The sequence below is a fragment of the Lucilia sericata genome, unplaced genomic scaffold (genome assembly GCF_015586225.1).
Source record: "Lucilia sericata isolate MDLA Ls3-8-SP2 unplaced genomic scaffold, ASM1558622v1 Contig000868F_arrow, whole genome shotgun sequence".
Taxonomy (NCBI): Eukaryota; Metazoa; Arthropoda; class Insecta; order Diptera; family Calliphoridae; genus Lucilia; species Lucilia sericata.
Window position 1 is genome coordinate 167,407 of NW_023994859.1, and position 22,384 is coordinate 189,790.

The 22,384-nt window shown below is 31.0% G+C and overlaps 1 protein-coding gene across 1 annotated transcript in view; it reads left to right on the forward strand.

Annotated features, from left to right (window-relative positions):
* LOC119608673 (semaphorin-5A-like) overlaps positions 1-22,384 on the forward strand; it is a 45,529-nt gene that overhangs the window by 8,274 nt on the left and 14,871 nt on the right. The window contains exon 3 of the mRNA XM_037963178.1: positions 551-650. Within this exon, the coding sequence (XP_037819106.1) occupies positions 551-650 (100 nt within the window). The remainder of the gene's footprint in view (positions 1-550; positions 651-22,384) is intronic.

Sequence of the window (22,384 nt, forward strand, 5' to 3'; positions counted from 1 at the left end):
TTAATCTCTTTTCGTTTTCAGTTTAATGATGTAATTTTAATTTTATTTTATCTGTGTTTAAATTATAAATGTTTTTTTATTTATTTAATGTGAATTTAATATTTATTTTGCACTTGTTTATAAAGTGAGAATATTTTTGTTAAACATTATTTTTATAAAATGCTGATTTTAGCATTTTAGGTTTTAATGTTGTTTTAAGGGGTTTCTCTTAAATTTCCTGGTTTTTGTATATGTTTGAGTGTATAACTTTAGGTTTAAGATCGTTTTACAAAAAATTTTTAAATATTTTGTTGATTTAGCAAATTGTTGTTTTTGTTATTTTTATGATGTTTAAACAAAAATTTAACGCAAGACAAGCCTTTATTTGTAATTAAAGTCTGTGTTTAAATAAAATTGGTTTGAAAGTTTAGATTTGAAACTGAGATATTCTTAAATAATTTTATGAGTTAGTTTATTAAATATATTAAAAATAACTGTGAAATATTTATAGGTTTTCTTTAAATTATATTTGCTTTAAAACTTATTTTGTTTTTTTTTTAACTTTTTACAGATCTTATGACTACAGCCAAACGATTTGTGGACTCAGATATAACAACATATTCTGAATTATTATTCGATGTGGGAAGAAATCAAATGATCGTGGGAGCAAGGTAAGAAAATGAAAACATATATAAATAAAAAAAATTTTATAAAATCTGGAGTATAATCTATAGTTTGGACTGTAAAATAGACTCCTGTCCGGACTTTATAATAGACTTTAGTCTGGACTATAGAATAGACTGTAGTCTGTACTAAAGAATAGACTATAGTCTGGACTATTGAATATACTGCAGTCTGGACTATAGCAATGACTACAGTCTGGACTATATAATAGTTTACAGTCTCAACTACAGAATCGACTTAAATCTGTGCCATATAAAAGAACTGAACTAAAGAATATATTATAGTCTATACTATAGAAATCACTATCATCTGGACTATAGAATAGACTTTAGTCTGGACTATAGAATAGACTATAATCTGGACTATAGGATAAACTATATTCCGGACTATAGAATACTCTGACTATAGAATGGACTATGGTCTAGACTATAGAATAGACTGGACTATAGAATAGACCATAGTCTGGACTATAGAATAGACCATAATCTGGACTATAGAATAGACCATAGTCTGGACTATAGAATAGACTATAGTCTGGACTATAGTCTGGACTATAGAATCGACTTAAATCTGTACCATAGAATAGACCTTAAATAAAGAATCGATTATAGTCTATACTATAGGACTAGTTTGGACTATAGAATAGACTATAGTCCGGACTATAGAATAGACTATAGTGTGGACTATAGAATAGACTATAGTGCGGACTATAGAATAGACTATAGTCTGGACTATAGAATAGACTATAGTCTGGACAATAGAATAGACTATAGTCTGGACTATAGAATAGACTATAGTCTGGACTATAGAATAGACTATAGTATGGACTATAGAATAGACTATAGTATGGACTATAGAATAGACTATAGTCTGGGCTATTGAATAGACTATAGTCTGGACTATACAATAGACTATAGTCTGGACTATAGAATAGAATATAGTCTGGACTATAGAATAGACTATAGACTGCAATATAGAATAGACTATAGTCTGCACTATAGAATAGACTATAGTCTGGACAACAGAACAAACTATAGTCTGCACTATAGAATAGACTATAGTCTGGACTTTAGAACAGACTGTAGTCTGGACTATAGAATATACTATAATCTGGACTATAGAACAGACTGTAGTCTGGACTATAGAATAGTCTATAGTCTGGACTATAGAATAGTCTATAGTCTGGACTATAGAATAGTCTATAGTCTGGACTATAGAATAGTCAATGGTCTGGACTATAGAATAGACTATAATCTGGACTATGGAATAGACTATAGTCTTTACTATAGAATAGACTTGACTATAGAATAGACTATAGTCTGGACTATATAATAAATTATAGTCTGGACTTTAGAATAGACTATAGTCTGGACTTTAGAATGAACTATAGTTTGGACTATTGCTTAGGCTATAACAGCATATACAGAATTATTATTCCCTCTGGCTAGAAATCAAATGATCTTCGGATCAAGTTAAGAAGTAAGATCTTAATTTAAACAAAAACTTGATTAAAAATCAACACAAATCTTAAAAAATCAATGAATTGAAACTCTCTACAAATATCAAACCAGTTACAAAACAAAAAACTGACTTCTTGATATTTATGATTGAATGACTGACTGACATTTGATAGCAGTGCGTAGACTATAAACTCTAAACAACTAATATAAAAAGAATAAGAAATGAGGAAAATAAAGACAACGATGTCTTATCAGCAAAACAAGTGTCAGTTGATTTTGTAGTCTTTTATAGGTTTTGCTGTAAAAGTTTTTGTAAAAAAGAAAACATTTTGTTTTTAGAAAAAAAAACTATTGTAAATTTCAGTGAAGGTAAAATTCGTTACTTTTTTATTTTCTCCTTAACATTTATAATCTTATCTTTAACACTTTGCAACATAATTTGATAAAAATGGAAAATTAGGTTACTTATGCTGTTGGTGTTTTGTTTTAGCCAATAAAATGTTAAATTTGAACAAATATAATTTTGTTCCAATAGACATAATTTGTTGTATATAATCCCCCTTTTCTTATTGCGTTAAACAAATTATGTTTATAACTCGTACACATTATCAATATGGAAAATATTGTTACGAAATTTTCAGTTTTTTTTTTTGGTAATCAGTTTTTTTGTTTTGTGTAGATGGCAAAAGTAATAATCATTTTATTAGATAATAGAATAGTATTTGTTTATATAAAACTAAATACATATAATAGTATTTTTTACCATTTATTTATTTTGAAATTTATATACATATATATACATACGTACCTCTATCGCCCTATACGATTTTCTGTTATTAAAGACAAATATGATTTATTTGCTTTGTCGTACTATATTCGTATTTTAAAGACGATAAGAATATAATGTAAACTATCCATTATGTCTGAGTTGTACCATTTTCTATAACGTAAAGTCTAGGGTAAAAAAAGAAATAATCAATTTGTAATAGAGAGTGAAAGAAATTTAATAATTTATGCGTAATCTTAAGGGGGATTACACGATTGTTAAACAAGACTTTGTTTTGAAAAATAAGAAAAAAATATTAAATAAAAAAGTTGGAAAAATATGTGGGGAAAACACCAAGTCTAATCAGTTGTTTAATAATACAAATGAAGAGCTGCATAAGCTATTTGAAATCGATATTTGGGGTGTTCAAAATTATTAATCCCTAGCTTTGGTAATAATGGTTTTAGCAAGAGTACTGCTATGAGTATACGTACGCATACACATTCGTTCATTAACTATAGTGGTTCGTAACTATAGTCGTTAACTTTTAGTTCTAACAACTCCCGATAGTAAGACCAGGTATCGCCAGAGATTGACTAATGAGCTCTCTGACTGACTGTGTTTGTTTTATATACTTAAACTTAAGTATCTCTATAAGAATTAGATAAAGGGCGCTCTTTGTCTATCACTGGTTTTAGGCCCATAAAGAAACTATACAAATCTATAGCTTTAATTGCTAATTATACTAATAGTAGGCGATCTTTTAAAATCTGTGATCACGTTTAACGTACATATATATATTACATGAAATCCAAGGAAATACATCTATGTTTCCACTGGACCTATTGAGCGCAGTGGTGAGAATCGAATCGTCATCCACCTGTCTGTCAAATTAGAACACTAACGGTTAAAATACTGGAGGCACAGAACCGTTAGTGATACCTCTAGTTTGCAAATGGGCTTAGTTCAAAGATAACTGAGTCTGCTCTCTAGTTAAGCCTCTTCATCGTCTAAACAACATGAAGACAATCGCCTATCTCTCACATGAGAGAACATTGACTCTCTTGGTTCTTAATAGTAATTCGTTTAGACTTCGTATATGAACACTATATGTTTATAGGTTAGGTTACGTAGTAACGCTAGTAAGCGAGTTCACTTGGAGGCCTTGTGGCCCATTGTGATACCCTTATGTTTATACAAGGTCCCAACGAAATCACATTAAGATCCAAATTTCAATGTCATTTCTTGTGAGAGACAGGAATAGATATTTTTGGATATTCTGCACGGCCTTAGTTCTATTTCTTGTCGGCCATTTGTCGATCATATACGACATAACGAACAGAGCAGTATGAATTTCCTTTTGAGTAACAGTTTGATCCAAGAACGATCCATTTACTGCGCATTTGTTGGCGATTTCATTACCTTGACTGTCCTTAAACAAACTGTACATGGTCGACGTCTTGAGGTTTAGTTCTAATGAATTTCCTAAAAAAGTCAAGAGAGACCCAATGTCCGGCAATTGTTGCCGATTTCATGACCTTGACTGTCCTCATGCATTTGAATCCATATAAACTCCGCAAAGTTTCTTCTGAGTTGAGACCAAAAGACATTTCGAACTTATTATGTTGGAGTTATTCGACTTAATTGATGCAAGACTGTACATGGTCGATGTCATGAGATTTAGTTCTAACGAATTTCTTTAAAATGTCAAGAGAACCAATGTCCATTCTTGTAAGAGACGGAGACAGTTCGTTTTGCCAAAAAGTCATAGCTGATGACCTGTGTTCAATTTCTTCTTGCACATTCGTCTAACAAGTCCAAGAACTATACATTAATTGAGCATTTGTGGACGATTTCACTTCCTTATGATCTTATTAGCTCCTCAAAGTTTTGTCTGAGTTGGGACAAGAAGACATATTGATTTTATTATGTTGGAGCTAAGAGTCTAGATCGATTAAAGACTGTTCATGTTGATATCATTACTCGGATGCATATAGCGACCATATTGGAGTTGTAAATTTCAGATCATCCGAGAAAATTCCTGAATCCAGTATCCATAACAGTTTCTGTGACATCACTATAGGCTAAGATCGGGTGGACCTGAAGTACAAGCAGCACAGTTTCAATGCTTGTGTAGTCTTTTACCGACTGCCGCTTTATCGACAATGCGATCACATCTAAATAGGCAAGACTCTATGATTCTTAGAGACAATTTAACAGAAATCCATAATTTCTTTCTGCGACTTATCTTGAGGGAATAGAAGGCACATAGCATCTTATCCATTTTAATCTCAACATTACTCTCCATGAGAGCTTAAAGTCCAAATTACGCCAAGGATTTAACATATTTGAACAAAGTGAAACCTATTTCCTTAAAATACTGCAGGACTAAATCATTTATTAAGTTCTCTTTATAACCAGAGTAAAAAACTAAACTTAGTAGTTAATTGCCCACCAAAAATTTTGTGTGGGAATATGATAACAAGTCGATCCCACACAATACCTACTCAACCAAAAGGCGTATCACAAAAAACCTAATTCCATTTAAATGATATGCAATACCTTATTAATGGAAAAAAATATTAATGACATTTTTTTTGGCTATTAATAAAATAATTAAGTTTTTTTTCTTTCCATAAAAGCAATTATGGAACATTTAATCAAAAACCAAAAGGCGTTACATTCAAATACATACAAAGAAATTCAGAAACTTTTTAAAAACAATTAGAAATTTTTTAAAATTAATCAAGCGCGTAACAGTGGCTTTGAATTTCGGTTAATTTACTTTTTATGTTAAAGAAACTGCATTACAAGAAATAGTGTCGTTTAAGAAACTCCTGCTGGGATTAGCTTTTCAACAACCCACCTCTTGTTGAAAAAATAAATTAGTTTTCTAATTAAACTTTCATTTATTTTGGTATTTTTATCATAAAAAACAGTTGGAACTATTAAATGCAATAAATTAATTAATTTTCCTTTTATAAGCTTTCCACAAGTGACTAATTAAGGAAGGTGATTGATTGTAACTAATAATGTCATTTTCTTGGAAATCTGGGGGGAATATAAGGGTCCACTGCAATAGTTATAGTTTTTGATATCGAAAAACACGGCTAGTCTATTGACTAGTCTATAGTCTAGTCTAAAACCTAATTCCATTTATATTCTATTGACTTGTCTATAGTCTAAGCAATTGACTAGTCAATAGTATAGTCCATTGGCTAGTCTATAGTCTATTCTATTAACTAGTGTATAGTCTAGTCTATTGACTAATATATAGTCTAGTCTAATGACTAGTCTTTAGTCTAGTCTAATGACTAGTCTTTAGTCTAGTCTAATGACTAGTCTTTAGTCTAGTCTAATGACTAGTCTTTAGTCTAGTCTATTGACTAGTCTATAGTCTAGTCTATTGACTAGTCTATAGTCTAGTCTATTGACTGGTCTATAGTCTAGTCTATTGACTAGTCTAAAGTGTAGTCTATTGAGTAGTATATAGTCTAGTCTATAGACTAGTATATAGTCTAGTCTATTGACTAGTATATAGTCTAGTCTATTGACTAGTCTATAGTCTAGTCTACTGACTAGTGTATAGTATATTCTATTGACTAGTCTATTGACTGGTCTATAGTCTAGTCTATAGTCTAATCTATTGACTAGGCTATAGTCTAGTCTATTGACTAGTGTAGTCTATTCTATTGACCTGTCTATAGACTAATTAATTGACTAATCTTCATTAGAGCCTATTGACTAGTCTATAGTCTAGTCTATTGACTAATCTATAGTCTATTCTATTACCTAGTCTATAGTCTATTCTATTAACTAGTCTATAGTCTATTCTTTTGACTTGGCTATAGTCTAGCCTATTGACTAGTCTGTAGTCTAGTCTACTGTGTAGTCTAGTCTATAGTCTAGTCTATTGACTTGTCTATAGTCCAAACTATTGACTAGTCTATAATCTGTTCTATTCACTAATCTATAGTATATTCTATTAACTAGTCCATAGTCTATTCTATTGACTAGTCTATAGTCTAGTCTATTGACTAGTCTATAGTCTCGTCTGTTGACTAGTTTATAGTCTAGTCTATTGACAAGTATATAGTCTAGTCTATTGACTAGTCTATAGTCTAGTCTATTGACTAGTCTATAGTCTAGTCTATTGACTGGTTTATAGTCTAGTCTATTGACTAGTCTGTAGTCTAGTCTATTGACTAGTCTGTAGTCTAGTCTATTGACCAGTCTATAGACTACTGACAAGTTTATAATCTAGTCTATTGACTTATCTGTAGTCTACTCTATTGACTAGTCTATAGTCTACGCTATTGACTAGTCTATAGTCTATTGACTAGTCTAAAGTCTAGTCTACAGTCTAGTCTATTGACTAGTCTATAGTCTGGTCTAATGACTAGTCTATAGTCTAAGCTCTTGACTAGTCTATAATCTAGTCTATTGACTAGTCTAGTCTGTTGCCTACTCTATAGTCTAGTTTTGACTAGTCTAGTCTATTGACTAGTCTATTTTATTGACTTGTCAATAGTCTAGTCTATTGACAAGTTTATAGTCTAGTCTATTGACTGGTCTATAGTCTAGGCTATAGTCTATTCCATTGACTAGTCTATAATCTAGTCTATTGACTAGTCTATAGTCTAGTCTATTGACCAGTCTAGTCTATCGACAAGATTATAGTCTAGTCTATTGACTAGTCTATAGTCTAGTCTATTGACTAGTTTATAGTCTAGTCTATTGACTTGTCTATAGTCTAGTCTATTGACAAGTTTATAATCTAGTCTATTGATTGTCTATAGTCTAGTCTATTGACTAATCTATAGTCTAGTCTATAGTGTAGTCTATAGTCTAGTCTATTGACTAGTCTGTAGTCTGGTTTATTGATTGGCTATGGTCTAGTCTATTGACTGGTCTATAGTCAAGTCTATAGTCTATTCTATTGACTAGTTTATAGTCTGGTATTGACTAGTCTATGGTCTAGTCTATTGACTATTATATAGTCTATATTATCTAGTCCATTAACCTCGTCTATAGTCTTGTCCATTGACTAGTCTATAGTAAAGTTTATAGTCTAGTCTATAGTTTAGTCTATAGTCTTGTATATAGTCCATTCTATAGTCTAGTCTATAGGCTAGTCTATAGTTTAGTCTATAGTCTAGTCTATAGTATAGTCTATAGTCTAGTCTATAGTATAGTCTATAGCCTAGTATTTAGTCTAGTCTAAAGCCTAGTCTATAGTCTAGTCTATAGTCAATAGTGAAGTCTATAATCCAGTCTATTGTCTAGTCTATAGACTTATATATAGTCTAGTCTATAATCTAGTGCATGCTTCCGCTTTACCAAGCCAGACTAAATACATCAATATTTAGTTTTGATTTGTTAATATATATTTGTCTGACCCCTGTCTTAAAACCAATCTTTGGTCAAAGAAGGTGAGAGATTTTAAACACATTTTCTTTCGCTTCCGTTTAACATTGCATGTTAGTTACGGTTTATAAATATTAGTTTAACTGATCCTGATTGTATTGAGCCCTTCGTTCTTTGATCATAGTAAACAAGAGATTTCAAATACATTTCCCGCTTCCGCTTTACTAACCCAGACCAAGTACATCATGTCATGTGAAAATTTTAACATTTAACCACAACAGACTAAGGCCGCCTAACAATTTTGTTATATCTGGTGTTAAAATTACTGTTTTTTGTTAATTTTAATAAAAAACTATTTCTGTCTGGTTTTAAATTTTAAAAGTTTTTAATTTAAATAATTACCGAAACCACAAAAAACCATTGTTATCATAATATTTTAATAAATACATATTTTTTTTTAGTTTATCAAGAAATTTAAAACCAGTTGGTTACTCTTTCATAAGTCAGTTTTAATTACTCGTATCTTCAGGTTACAAATTTGAGTAAAACGCCTTCTCTTTAAACCTCAATTTAAAGGTCTTTAAAAGGTTTATTACAACAAATCACCGTTGAAGAAAAAAAAAACACTTGACATTCTTTGTGTTTAAAACCCTAGAAAGGATAAAAAGGAAAATGTTTAAGGATCAGATTTCCTGTATGACGTTTTTTGTTGCAATTTGTTTGTGAATTATTTTGGGGTTTTCTTTCTTCCTTTTATTCTCTTTAATTTCTTCCTTAAATCATTTATTTCAAGTACTTACACACGAGCAGAAAGACCTTTTAGGGTAATTAACTTTTATAACCATTAAATCGGGGATTTGGCTGCAGTAGAAGCATGAATTATAAATGTCTGGTTATAATGTATAAATAACTTTTGGTTTTTTATTTTTTTCATATTTTTTAAGTGTCTTTAAAAAAACTGCTTTCATTTATATGTCTAGCAGTAATTTGAGTTGGTAATTTGAGTTTTTTGTTTAATTTTTCCTCACTTATAGTCGTATTATTATTAAATTTTATGTCTGACTATAAACAACTGTAATCTGATTTTACCAGTTAAATTATTATAAACTTCTTTAAATTACAGTTTTGTTTATAGTTTATTATTAACAGAGAATGTTTAAGTTTAACACTTTTGAAATGGTATGATCGTGTTAAAAAAAAATTGTTTAAACTAAATGCTATTTATCATAATTTTTTGCCTTAAGTGTTATTTTTAGAAATTTTCTTTAGAAATCTTCTTTACCTACCGCATTGTAAATAGCTGCTAGAATTCTGCTTAATTTTTAAGGTTTTAAATAATCCAATATAAAAAAGTGCTTACCTGGAAGTAGTTTAATAAGTGAATCCCAAAACAACGTCATACCTTTTAAAATTATTCTCAAAAAGCAACCAACTGTTTGAAATCTACTTTATTTTTAAGGTTTTTCTTTAGAAACTAATAACAAGCTACCACTTACCTGGAAGCTGTTTGGTAAGCGTAACTCCAAACCAACTCTTACTTTTAAAAACTGCTTAGAGAAAGAGAAATTCTACCGTTTTAAACCTAACTGTTATATTTTTCAATTGTTTAACTAATTACCATTTACATTACTTTGGAGTAGTTAGGTAAGGACCTTGAGCACAATACGCCTTAAGGGAAATTCGAAACCTCAATGAGAAAAATGGTTTCTGGTCTCTAAACATTAGATAAATAGTTTCTAAATAAGCATCGCTTCTAACTGACATTTCATCAGCTCTTGATCCTAAAGATTGTGATCTTGTTTGGGTTGCTCTTGATAGACACAATATTTCTCCTTTGTAAAGATAAAGTGTCACAGTGGCTTAACAATTTGACGTATGTCAAGTTGATCCGAAGTCTCTATACATCTTGATTTTAACGACGATATTAAAGATCTATGATGATCATGACGACTTTTTTCCATCAAGATGTATGTTTAGTTGATCTTGAAGGTCATAACATGCCTGTCAATTGTGATATTCTTTGGGTGCCTCAGGTGCTCTTTAATGGTCTATTAATGGTCGCACTCATTCTCAATGACGATGTGATATTTTGCTTTAATACGAGTATCGCATTGATCAGCTGTTGATCTGTAATTTGTTTAGTTTTTGATAATCCTAAAATTTTGTTGATCCGGTGTCTAAGCAGCTCTTGGCAGATGTGTGATGCATTGATCCAATGCCTCGTTGATCTTCTGCTCATAACGTGTTTGACAATATCAAATCACCCTATGTCGCAGTAGCTTGACGATTTAATATGTGTATCGTATTGACTGCTCTTAATCATAACGACAATATTGGAGATCTGTGTCATATTGATCTACTGTATTATTTAGTTATTTTATGATCGTAAGCTTTCAATGATCCGTTGTCTCATCAGCTCTTGATTCTGCAGATATTTATCTTTCAAGATGTGTCACGTTGATCAAGTGCCTTCAGTGATCTTAAAGCTCATGGCGTGTCGGACGATTGTCATATTGTTTAGGTGCTTAGTTGCTTTTGTTATTCATGATCGCAGTTATTCACTTTTTTTATCCTAACGATTTTGATATTTTTCTTTCAAGCTGTATGCCCGTTGATATTGAAGCTTATGACATGCTTCTCGTTGATCTGGTGATCTTTGAGTTTTTGATTTTATCTACTATGAAATTTTCCATTTCAGGCGTGTGTGTGTCTCGTTGATCGTTGCTTCAGATATTGAACTTTTTTGATCCGATGATCTTGAAAACTTCCCTTTCTAATAACGTCGATCTGCTGTATCAGTAGCTAGTATAGATCTTCTGAATAAAGTCTAAACGTACAATCATGAGTGAAAATTAAATTATTTAAGTTTTCTCTTAAAATCTTAATTTTAGCATTTTTTAAAGTCACACTTAATCAACCATATTTGCACACCATTTTAATATGCATGATAATTATTAAAAGGAAACGGAAACATTAAATGTTGTTTTCGTTCATATTTCAAATCAAATTAACAAAACAAACAAATGAATCATATGACAAAGTTGATTAATTTTTAATATGTTCCTACTTAATTATGAAAAAAAAAATTAGCAAAACAAACGATTTCTTTTTTTCAAGTTTAAGTTTTTTTGCGAAAATAAAATATATAAATTAATAAATTTTTTTATATTTCCTGGAAAGCCTCATGCAGTCATATTAAAGAAAAGTACTACATATTTAAACTGTGATAAAAAAACGTAAATTTCTATATTTAAAAAGTAAATAAGCAAAAACCCCAACAAACAAAAACAAGTAATTTTAATTGTAAATGAAAAAAAAACTAGTACAACAACGGAAATGTACTTCACCTACATTTCATACTGTTATTCATATAATGAATAGCATCAATAGCTTAATTGCAATTAAGGCGACTATCGCTCTCGACATTGGCAAGAGATACACAATAGTCAGATATCTATTACTGATATTTAGTCGAAAGTCTGGCCTAAAGTCTGGAAAATAAATTAGTCCATAGAATGGACTACAATGTAGGCTATAAACGGGAATATAGTTCAAGCCTGTAGTCTAGTTTATTGTACAGTCCATAGTCTGAACTATATTCTAGTGTGTCATCAGTGCTATAGTCTGGTCTATATTCTAAACTACAGTCTATGGTCTGGAATAAAGTCCATAGACAGGGCTATAGTCTAACCTAAGTATAGTCTGAACTATAGTCTACACTATAACCTGGTGTACTCTAGTCTATAATCTGCACTATAGTCTAGTCTGTAGTCTGGACTATAGTCTAGTCTATAACCCTGACTATAGACTAGACTATATTCCAGTATATAAACTAGATTATAGTCCAGACTATGGCGCACACTATAGTCTATTCTATAGTATGGAATATAATTTATTCTATAGTCTAGTCTATAGTCTGGACTATAGATTATTCAACAGTCTGGGCTATAGTTTATTCTATAGTCTATTATATAGTCTAGACTATAGTCTATTATATAGTCTATTCTATAGTCTAGACTATAGTCTATTCTATAGTCTGGACAATAGTCTATTCTATAGTCTGGACTATAGTCGAGTCTATAGTCTGGACTATAGTCTATTCTATAGTATCGACTATAGTTTATTCTATAGTATAGAATATAGTCTATTCTATAGTCTGGACTATAGTCTATTCTATAGTCTGGACTACAGTCTATCTATAGTCTAGTCTATAGTCTGAACTATAGTCGAGTCTATAGTCTGGACTATAGTCTAGTGTAGTCTATATTCTGGACTATAGTCTGGACTATAGTCGAGCCTATATTCTGGACTATAGTCTAGTATATAGTCTGGACTATAGTCGAGTCTATAGTCTGGACTATAGTCGAGTCTATAGTCTGACTATAGTCGAGTCTATATTCTAACTATAGTCGATTCTAAGGCTGGACTATGGTCGAGTCTATAATCTGGACTATAGTCGAGTCTATAGTCTGGACCAGTGATGCCAGGAGATTTTTTTCAGAAATCCCTACGCTTATGAGAAAAAATCCCTTTTTTCCCTACACCCACTTTTTATTTTCCCTACATTTTTCCCTACACTACTTTTTTCCATTTTTTTTTCCAAGTTTATCTTAAAAAATACAAAAATAACATAAAAAACTAAATATTAGCTCTGTTTTATAATATACATATATAAATATGTATTTTTTTTAAATTTTTAGGAATGAAATTTCTTGAATTTAAATTTTTTACTTTCAATTTTACGTCATACAAATCTTCCAACCCTGACTCTTCAATTAAGATTAAAAAAACAAGACAATTGAGAGATTTATGGCAGTATCACGATTCGATATTAAAAATTTATTTTATGTGCCCCCAACAAAAAAATTTCATAAAATTTAATATAATTATTTTAAATAAGGTTTACTTTTGCGTTTACTTTTTGCGGTTTACTTTTTTAAATTTTCAGAACATAAAATTTTTTCAATCCTGAGCTACTGCATTAAGCCCCCGACTACTCTATCTATAAGGAGTCAGAATATATCGCCCTACTGGATTGGCATAATCAAAATATTTGTTTTAAGACAAATGGATATGAATATTTAATGACATTTAACTATTTTCTTTGATAACTTTTAAACAAATTAAGGGATTTTAAAAATCCAAATTCAGATAGTTGAGGTTAATATGTTTCTCATCTAAATTGAAATTCAATTTTTAGTTGTCTAATATTCACGAAAACGTGGGTTTTAGTTTTTACGTTTACAAAAAATCGATTTCACATCGAAAATAATAGACATATTAGAAATTTGATAAATCTATATGAAAGATTTTAGTATGTCGCATGTTTTGTAGACCTCAGTTCAAGAAACCCGAATTTTGGATTATGCCAGGCTTGTAGCGATATGTAGGTACACATATTGTAGAAATTACAAGCGGAATTTTTACTAACGATACACTTAAAATTGATTTTATTTTTAATTTTAAAGTTTAATACATGAAAGAGTATATTTTTAGTTGATAAAAACTATGAAATTGAAAAAATCCCTACAACTTGACAATAGTAAAAAATCTTTCCCTTTTTCCCTACACGTGAAATTTTTGAAAAAAATCCCTACAAAAAGGGAAAAATCCCTACACTTGGCATCACTGGTCTGGACTATATTCGAGTCTATAGTCTGGACTATAGTCGAGTCTATAGTCAGGACTATAGTCGAGTCTATAGTCTGGACTATAGTCGAGTCTATAGTCTGGACTATAGTCGAGTCTATAGTCTGGACTATAATCGAGTCTATTGTCTGGTCTATAGTCGAGTCTATAGTCTGGTCTATAGTCTAGTTTATGGTCAAGTCTATAGTCTAGTCTATTAACTTTCGCTTGTCGTTTGCGGCTTCAATTGTAAACAATCTAAAGCTAAAAAGGTTTATATCTAAATATTTCTGTATAAATTATGTGAAAATGTATCACGTGTTTTTTAGTTTTTTTTGTCTTACCCCAAGATGGATCTCTCCATCATTAACATTTTTTTTTGCTTATGACTACAAATATTTTCGCATTACCAACAACAATTTTTTTCTGCGGTACTTGGTTTTTGCGCGTTTTTTCACAAATTTTTCGCTGACGTGACTTTAGCCTCGCAGACTTGCTGGCTACAGAAATTTTGTTTAATTGTTGAGTATTTTAACTTTTCTAGTTAATGAAAAAATGTGCTAAAATTGTTGTTTTTATTATTGTTTATTTTTCGTTTTTTTACATTCTACTACTTTTATTTTAATAGTTTAACTATTTGTTTACACATCACACTTGAAATATTAAAAAGGCGAGTAAAATCAATAGAAAATATTGCAATATTATCGATATTGTTTAGTGATAAGGTAAATACTTGTCAATATGGTGTGTGTTGTTTAAACAATTTTGTTTAATTTTGACATTTAGCAAATATTATTTGAAATGACATTGGCAGAGGGTGGGGTATTAATACTAAGTTCTAAATACATATATACATATACATATATATACGTACTTATTACTGAAAAAAGGGGAGAATTTAAAATGTTGCTCCGTATTTGAGATAACATAATAATAGATTGTGATAAAATTTTTATAACCTATACAAAACTTGTTTTATAAGTAGTTAGAATACAACTTAATTTGGAAATAATACAACTGAAGAGATCGTTTCTAGTCTATAAAAGTTAGATAAATAGTTTCTACGTAATCGTCTCGTTAATCTGGTATCTCATGTGCTTTTGATCTTTACGATTCTGATAACTGTTGGTACCTTCATTGCTATTAATATTGATAATCGCAATATGTCTCCTTTGCATTGATCGTGTTACTCAGTAGCTGTTGATCTTGACGATTTGATCGTTTTGTCAAACTTTAATAGTTTTTGTCCATAAAAATTATATAAACTGTTTCTAAGTGATCATCTCATTTATCTGGTGTCTTATCTGCTCTTGATATTTATGATTCTAATGCCTTTTGGTGTCTCAGTTGCTATTGATATTGATGATGGCAATCTGATGGTATGTCTCAGATGCAATTGATCTTGACTATTTGATAATTTTACCAAACATTTTTATAGTCTGAACTAGTCCAGTTTCTATATTATAAAATAGTCTATGGTAAAGTCTAAAGTTTGGACTATAGTCTACACTATATCTAGACTTAAATTTAGTCTATAGCAGCGGTTCCCACCGTTTTTTACTTCGCGGACCCCTTGAGGAATTTATTTAATTTCACGGACCCCCATACATATTTTGATATCTTATTGTTATAAATAACACTGTGATATAAAAGTGAAGAAAAATAAAATGCAGGCGTTCTCATATACCAATTCTATTTCGTTATAGTCCATAGAGTACGAATATATTTTTAGTTTTCCCCTATCACTTCGTTAACTTACTTTTTAAGAGCAAAAGATGCGAAAAAGAGCCATTTTTGAAGTTTTAAATTTGAAAAATCATAAGTTTAGTAGTAGTTTTCATCCGATTTTCAAATCCGATATTTTTTTTAATGATACAAGTGTTGCCGTTTAAGTAAAGAAACTCACACTTTTTTAAAAAAATTTCATTTTCATCATGCTCTACTTTGACCTTGAGGCAGTGAGTTCATCTTTTATTACTTTCCTGAAGAATCACATAAAGGAAGGTTTCTAAAACTTGTTATTTCATAAAAATCTATGAAAAACTGGATGATTTATGCCAATTTTTCTAATAGCATGTTCCTCGAATTTTTGGTTTTCTTCATACAAATTAATTTTTGTATAAAAATGTTTATAAACATTTTTTAAACTTGTTACAAAGAAAACCAGAAACATGAACGTTTTTGTATGGAAGAAATATGCTATATTTTTATAAAACTTAGCACAACTCATAACCTTTTTCATCGATTATCATAAATTGACCATCATTGGAAACCCAACTTAATGTGCCTTTTTTCAAATGTAATAAAAGCTAAAGTTACTGCTTCATGGCCAACGTAGAGCAGTATGAAAATTAAAAATTGTGAAAAAAATGTGAGTTTTTTTACTTAAAAGGCCGTAACCAAGACATTAATCATAAATTTTGGATTTATTTTTTTGGGTTGAAAGACAACACTTGTATCTTTAAAACAAAATATCCAATTTGAAAATCGGTTGCAAACTACCATAAATATATTTTTTTAAAGTTAAAACTTCAAAAATAGCTCTTTTTCACATCTTTTGCTCTTAAAAAGGAACTAAACGAAGTGATCGGGAAAAATTAAAAATATATTCCTACTCTATGGACTATAACGAAATGGAATTGGTATATGAGAACCCCTGCATTTTTTTGCTGTATCACTGTGTAATTGTTCGTCCGAAAATTGTCTTAGTCCTGGTCCATAAACCCTATAAAATATTCCCGTACATTGAGATCGGAGATGTTTTCAATTGCATGGTTTTAAATATAGAATGACTTCTAACATGATGTTTAATTTTATGATCGTGAGAGCTTTCATGTTCATTTCTCGTCAAGGTATAGAAAAGGTTTCTTTATCAAGTATTGTCGACATGTGCTTAAAGAGTCATGTTTCTAAATTTTTTTGCGATTGCATAGGAGTGAGCTGAGTATGTAAGCTAAGTTTTCGAGAAAATATGTGAAAGTTAGACTTCTTCGATGTTGTTGCGGAATGCGTTACCCACATAAAATATGACCTGAACTCTTTGCGAATGTACTGTGAATTTGGATCTTAATTTTGAATTTTAAAATACCTACGAATTATTTTACTGCGTGGTTTTGACTATTTACGCAAAACGCTATGAATTTTCTGATGTTGATTTAATAATATTGGACAACAAAATGAAGTTAAAATCTGTGTATCACGTCGGAATGGAATATTTATATTTAAAATTAACTAGATTAACACTTTTGCTTACAATTTAAAAAAATATTATGAAATGTGACCTAACCTGGGATACCAGTATCAGTATTTAATTCTAAGGCAAATCATTATCCGTCTGCTATAAAAACATTTATTTCGATACATATACATTTATAAAAATTACAAATCACGTAATACTTTACTTTATAAAAGTGAAACAATAAATTTGTAAGGCCTAGCTTCATCCTGATAAACGACCGAAACAATAAAATTCAAAGAGTCACCAACAAATCTGGGATTATTGAATAAAAATTGTGTATTTTAGTATTTATGACAAATTTGGAGATATTTTTAATATTTTCTAACATATAGATAATATTTTTTATTCATGATTTTTTTCGTTCGTCTTCGCGGACCCCCTAGGATTTTGCTACGGACCACTAGGGGTCCGCGGACCCCCTTTTGGGAACCGTTGGTCTATAGCATGGACAGTAGTCTAGTTTTAGGATGGAATATAGGCTAGTCCATAATCTAGCCTATAGTCCATAAATAGACTATAGTTAAGACTTCAGTCTGGACCGTAGTCTATTCTACAGTATATAGTCCGAACTAAAAACTAATCTATAGGATGTACAATAGTCTAATCTATAGGATGGGTTAAAGTCTAGTCTATAGTTTAGACTTCTGGACTGTAGTCTACAGTATATAGTCTGAACTGTAGTTTAGTCTATAGTTTGAACCATAGTTTAGTCTGTATTCCGGACTATAGTTAAGTCTATAGTCTGGACTATAGTTTGGTCTAAAGTCTAGACTATAGTTTATTCTATAGTTTGGACTATAGTTTAGTCTAGACTATAGTTTAGTCTATTTTAGTTTATAGTCTAGACTATAGTTTAGTCTATAGTCTGGACTATACTTTAGTTTATAGTCTAGTCTATAGTCCAGTCTGTAATCTATAGTTTTGGCTATAGTAATGACAATAGTTTAGTCTATAGTATTGACAATAGTTTAGTCTATAGTCTGGACTATACTCTAGTCTATAGTCAGGATTAGAGTTTAGTCTATAGTCTGGACTATAGTTTTGTCTATAGTCTCGACTATAGTTTAGTCTATAGTTACGACTATAGTTTAGTCTATAGTCTAGAGTATGGTTTAGTCTGTAGTTACGACTATAGATTAGTCTATAGTCTGGACTATACTCTAGTTTAGTCTATAGTATGGATTATACTCTAGTCTATAGTCTCGACTATAGTTTAGTTCGAAGTCCGGACTATACTTTAGTCTATAGTCTGGACTACAGTTTAGCCTTTAGTCTGGACTATAGTCTAGACTATATTTTAATCTATAGTCTGGAGTATAGTTTAGTCTATAGTCTGGAGTATAGTTTGGTCTATAGTCTGACAATATTGTACTTTATAGTCTAGACAATACTCAAGTCCATAGTCTGGACTATACTCATGGTTATAGTCTGGTCTGTAGTTAGGATTATAGTCTAGTCTATAATCTAGTCTATAGAATAAATTATAGTCAATAGTCTGAACTATACTCTACTTATTCTATAGTATAAACTAGTCAAATAGTATGTAGTCAAGACTATAGTCTGGTCTATATTCTGAACTACAGTCTGGTCTATAATTTGAACTATATTCCAGTCTATAGTCAGGATTATATAGTTTGTACTATGGTCTAGTCTATAGTCAGGACTATAATCTAGTCTATGGCAACTCTGAGTCATAGTGTAGTCTATAGTCTGGGCAATACTTAGTGTAGTCCTAATATAGTCTAGTTACTTTGTAGTCGATTTGGTTCCTCTTTTAAAGACTAGTTTATATATTTCAGACCCGAATTTTTTATTATTTTATTTATGAGAAATTTTTAGTATTGCAGTTTTATGTGCGATCAGCATTTCTTGAAATTCAAATAAATATATGTAAAAATCAAACATATAAAAACTCATAAACATTAAATAAATTTATTTTATCGTTATTGCATTTATATAGATGTAGTATGTAGATATATTTAACCCTGACACTGAAATAAATTTTATAAAATAATAACTATTAAATTATACTTTTAAATATGTCTTTATATTAAAAAATAAATTACTCAATGGCTAAAATAAACTTAAATTAACTAACTGCAGTGTGACTTAATAAAAAAACTAAATAGAATCTATATTTAGGTATCAAATTTCTAACAAAAAAATTCACATAAATATTTGATTAATGTGTAAATATTTATATGTACATTACAAGTAGTTTACAAAATTATTATGTATTTTTTTTTTTTTTTTTTGTTAAATAAAAACCAAGTATTATTCAAAGTTAACAACAAACACTAATAGTAAATACTTGTAGCAATCATTAACAATGTTAAACAAACAAATCATATTCAACATAATACTTATGTTGCTAAACTCCCCAACTCACCACACTAGACGAAATCGTGTATTCAACATTAGAAAAACGTGTGAAAATATCACACTCGCATGTAACGAAATTAAAAGTCTTAAATCAATAAGTAATAGTTTACAAAGTTAGTACCGGAGTACGGACTTATGTGTATAAGCTTTTATGCTAGTAATCGTGCATTTTGACATGAGTGTAAATCATGTTGAGTTTTTTTCCATATTTATTTGTTTTGTTAATTATTTTGTTGTTTAGTTTTTTATTTTTCAAAATTTACAAATATTTTTTTTTTATTAAAATCAATTTGTTAAATAAATATTCAATTTCACTTTGCAATTAAGGGAATTTGTGTTTTGTTTTTGCACACACGGCGTGTTTAAACAATTCATTTTAATTTAATTATGAATATTTTATTTATTGATCATTGCTCATATTAATGTTCAATTTGTTTAAGCACAATAAATGTTAAAAAAATTTGTTCATGGCAAACATATTATCTTGCTAAATGTATTTAAGTTAATAATGGCTACCGGTTTTTTAAATCAATTTATTTATTTGTTTTCAATTAACTGCGATAGTAATACTGAATTTGTGAAAATTAAGTTCCGGATCGAAAGAATTAGTCTCTAAAACTTTCACCAAAATCCTGCACGATTGAATGATTCATATAGATAAGTTTTTTACTCATATTTAACGCACTTTAATGAAACTTTGCTAAATTAAAGCGAGAGATTTAACCTGTAATCGGTCTAGTCTGTAGATCATACTAGACGTACCTGCTCTGGACATCTACATCAAATGCATTTCTTCTAAATTGAATCTTAGACTCGGAGAATCTCAAACTTTGAGACAAGATCGCTTTATTGAAGGATTCACGATTCAAATGATAGATATTTAGATCGATTAAATATCTTTTACTGTACCTTTCTAAACTTTGGAATGCTAAAGGAGCCATGTGACCTTGGCGAATCTTCCCTTAAGATGGTGTTATTGCAATTCCGTTGAATAAAGGTGCTTCCACTACCTATGGTCTACCTAGACGTACCTACCTGTCCTTGACATCTATATCAATTGCATTCCTTCTTACTGGAATCATAGATTCGTAGAATCGCAAGTTTTGAGACATGATCGCTTTAGTCATGGAACCATTACACATATTTAGATCGATTAAGAGGCTTTGATCGTAACTTTCGAAACAGAATACAAATAAAGGATTAGGGGCTGTAAACTCTGTACTTTGGTATGCTTTATGAACCATGTGACCTTGGTGAATCTTCCCTTAACCGGGGAATATAGGTGCTTCCCACTACATGGGGTCTGCCGGGATCTTAATCCGAAGCAAGCAATTGCCTCCTCAGAGTCAATAGATTTGGCGTTTGACCAGAACAACTATCTTATCTGGTACGAAGTAGTGACTTCGGGACTATAAGTTGGCAATGAGTTGATATTAGTGGAAGTAGAGTGAGTCAGATGTGTGTGGTGCTTATATCAACCTCACATCGTTATGAATGTGCGGAATGAATATTTTCGTAAAGGTTTCCGAAAAAAGACCTATGTGATGGGTTAAATGGTGATGGATCTACATTATTCCCTTTCATGTGATATCGATAAAGTAGTTACCATTCTTTGTTAGGGTAAGTTTCGGGGTTTACTTTGCTCACACCAGACCTACCAGATGTTAAGAAAGCGATGGTTTTACTTATTGATGGAGATCGTAGGTTGGTGTACCAACTACGAGTCCATGTATTGTTGCCGAAACAAGAGAGGGCATTGCCAACTGTGTGCTTGATTACAATGTCGAAGAAGGCTTCAGAAATGATCTAAAGATTGCCGAACATTCCGCAATGGGACAGATATTATGGTCAGATATTAAATAAATCGAGTACTTGATCAATGTGCTTGAACATGGACCAGCGTCAGTCAGGGATAATATGTGCTACCAGCGTGTTCTTTGATATTCACAGAAAGGGCGGTGAATAGTCGCCCCTAACTTACCAAGTGATCGAAAAAGACCATCGTGGGCTTAGGCCATCAAGGCTTTCATGAAAAGCACTCCAGGAACTTTGTACTTCAAATACTGTTAAGTTGAAATACTTGAACAATGTGCTTAAACATGGACCAGCGTCAGTGATGTACAAAATGTACAAATATTATTTGCAAATCACAAAGGGGTAGGGGGGGAGTCGCCACTAATTTATCCAGGCATCTATGCATGAGCTCATTTAAAATCCTTCATAAGCCTTGTACTTCGAACGACGCGATCTACTGGCATTTGAAATACTTTTAAGGTTACAGATTCGGGTATTTTTGCCGATAAGCTTGACAGCAAGAGGACTATTATCTACATAGGCAGTCTTACATCTACCGAGACTCAGAACTTGAATATAAAATGGCCGATATGTCACCTCTATTGCTTACAAAACAGACGAAAATATATCTTGTTGATATGGATGGGTTCCAGGGCAAAAGGGTAATGAAACATTAAACTAATAAAACGATTTCTATATTCATATTATCTTGTCCGCGATAGCAACATGATCGATAATTGGCCAACAGAAGAAACGGAACTAAGATCAACCCTGTCTAGTACTCTTTAGTTTCGACTATTATCTACATAGACAGTCCAACATCTACCGAGGCTCTGAACTTTAATAAAATGGCCAAAATATACCCTCCATTGCTTACACTCTGTATCCCTCATCAGACGTAAATTTATCGTGTTGATGTGGGTGGGTGCGAGGGCCAAAGGCAAATTAAACTTAAAATATTCATATTCGGTATGAACATGATCGATAATTGACCAACAGAAGAAACGAAACTAAGATCGTGCCTGTCTAGTACTCTTGGCATTTGGTAGTAATTAATTTAAAACTAGTCTATAGCTATGATTAAGT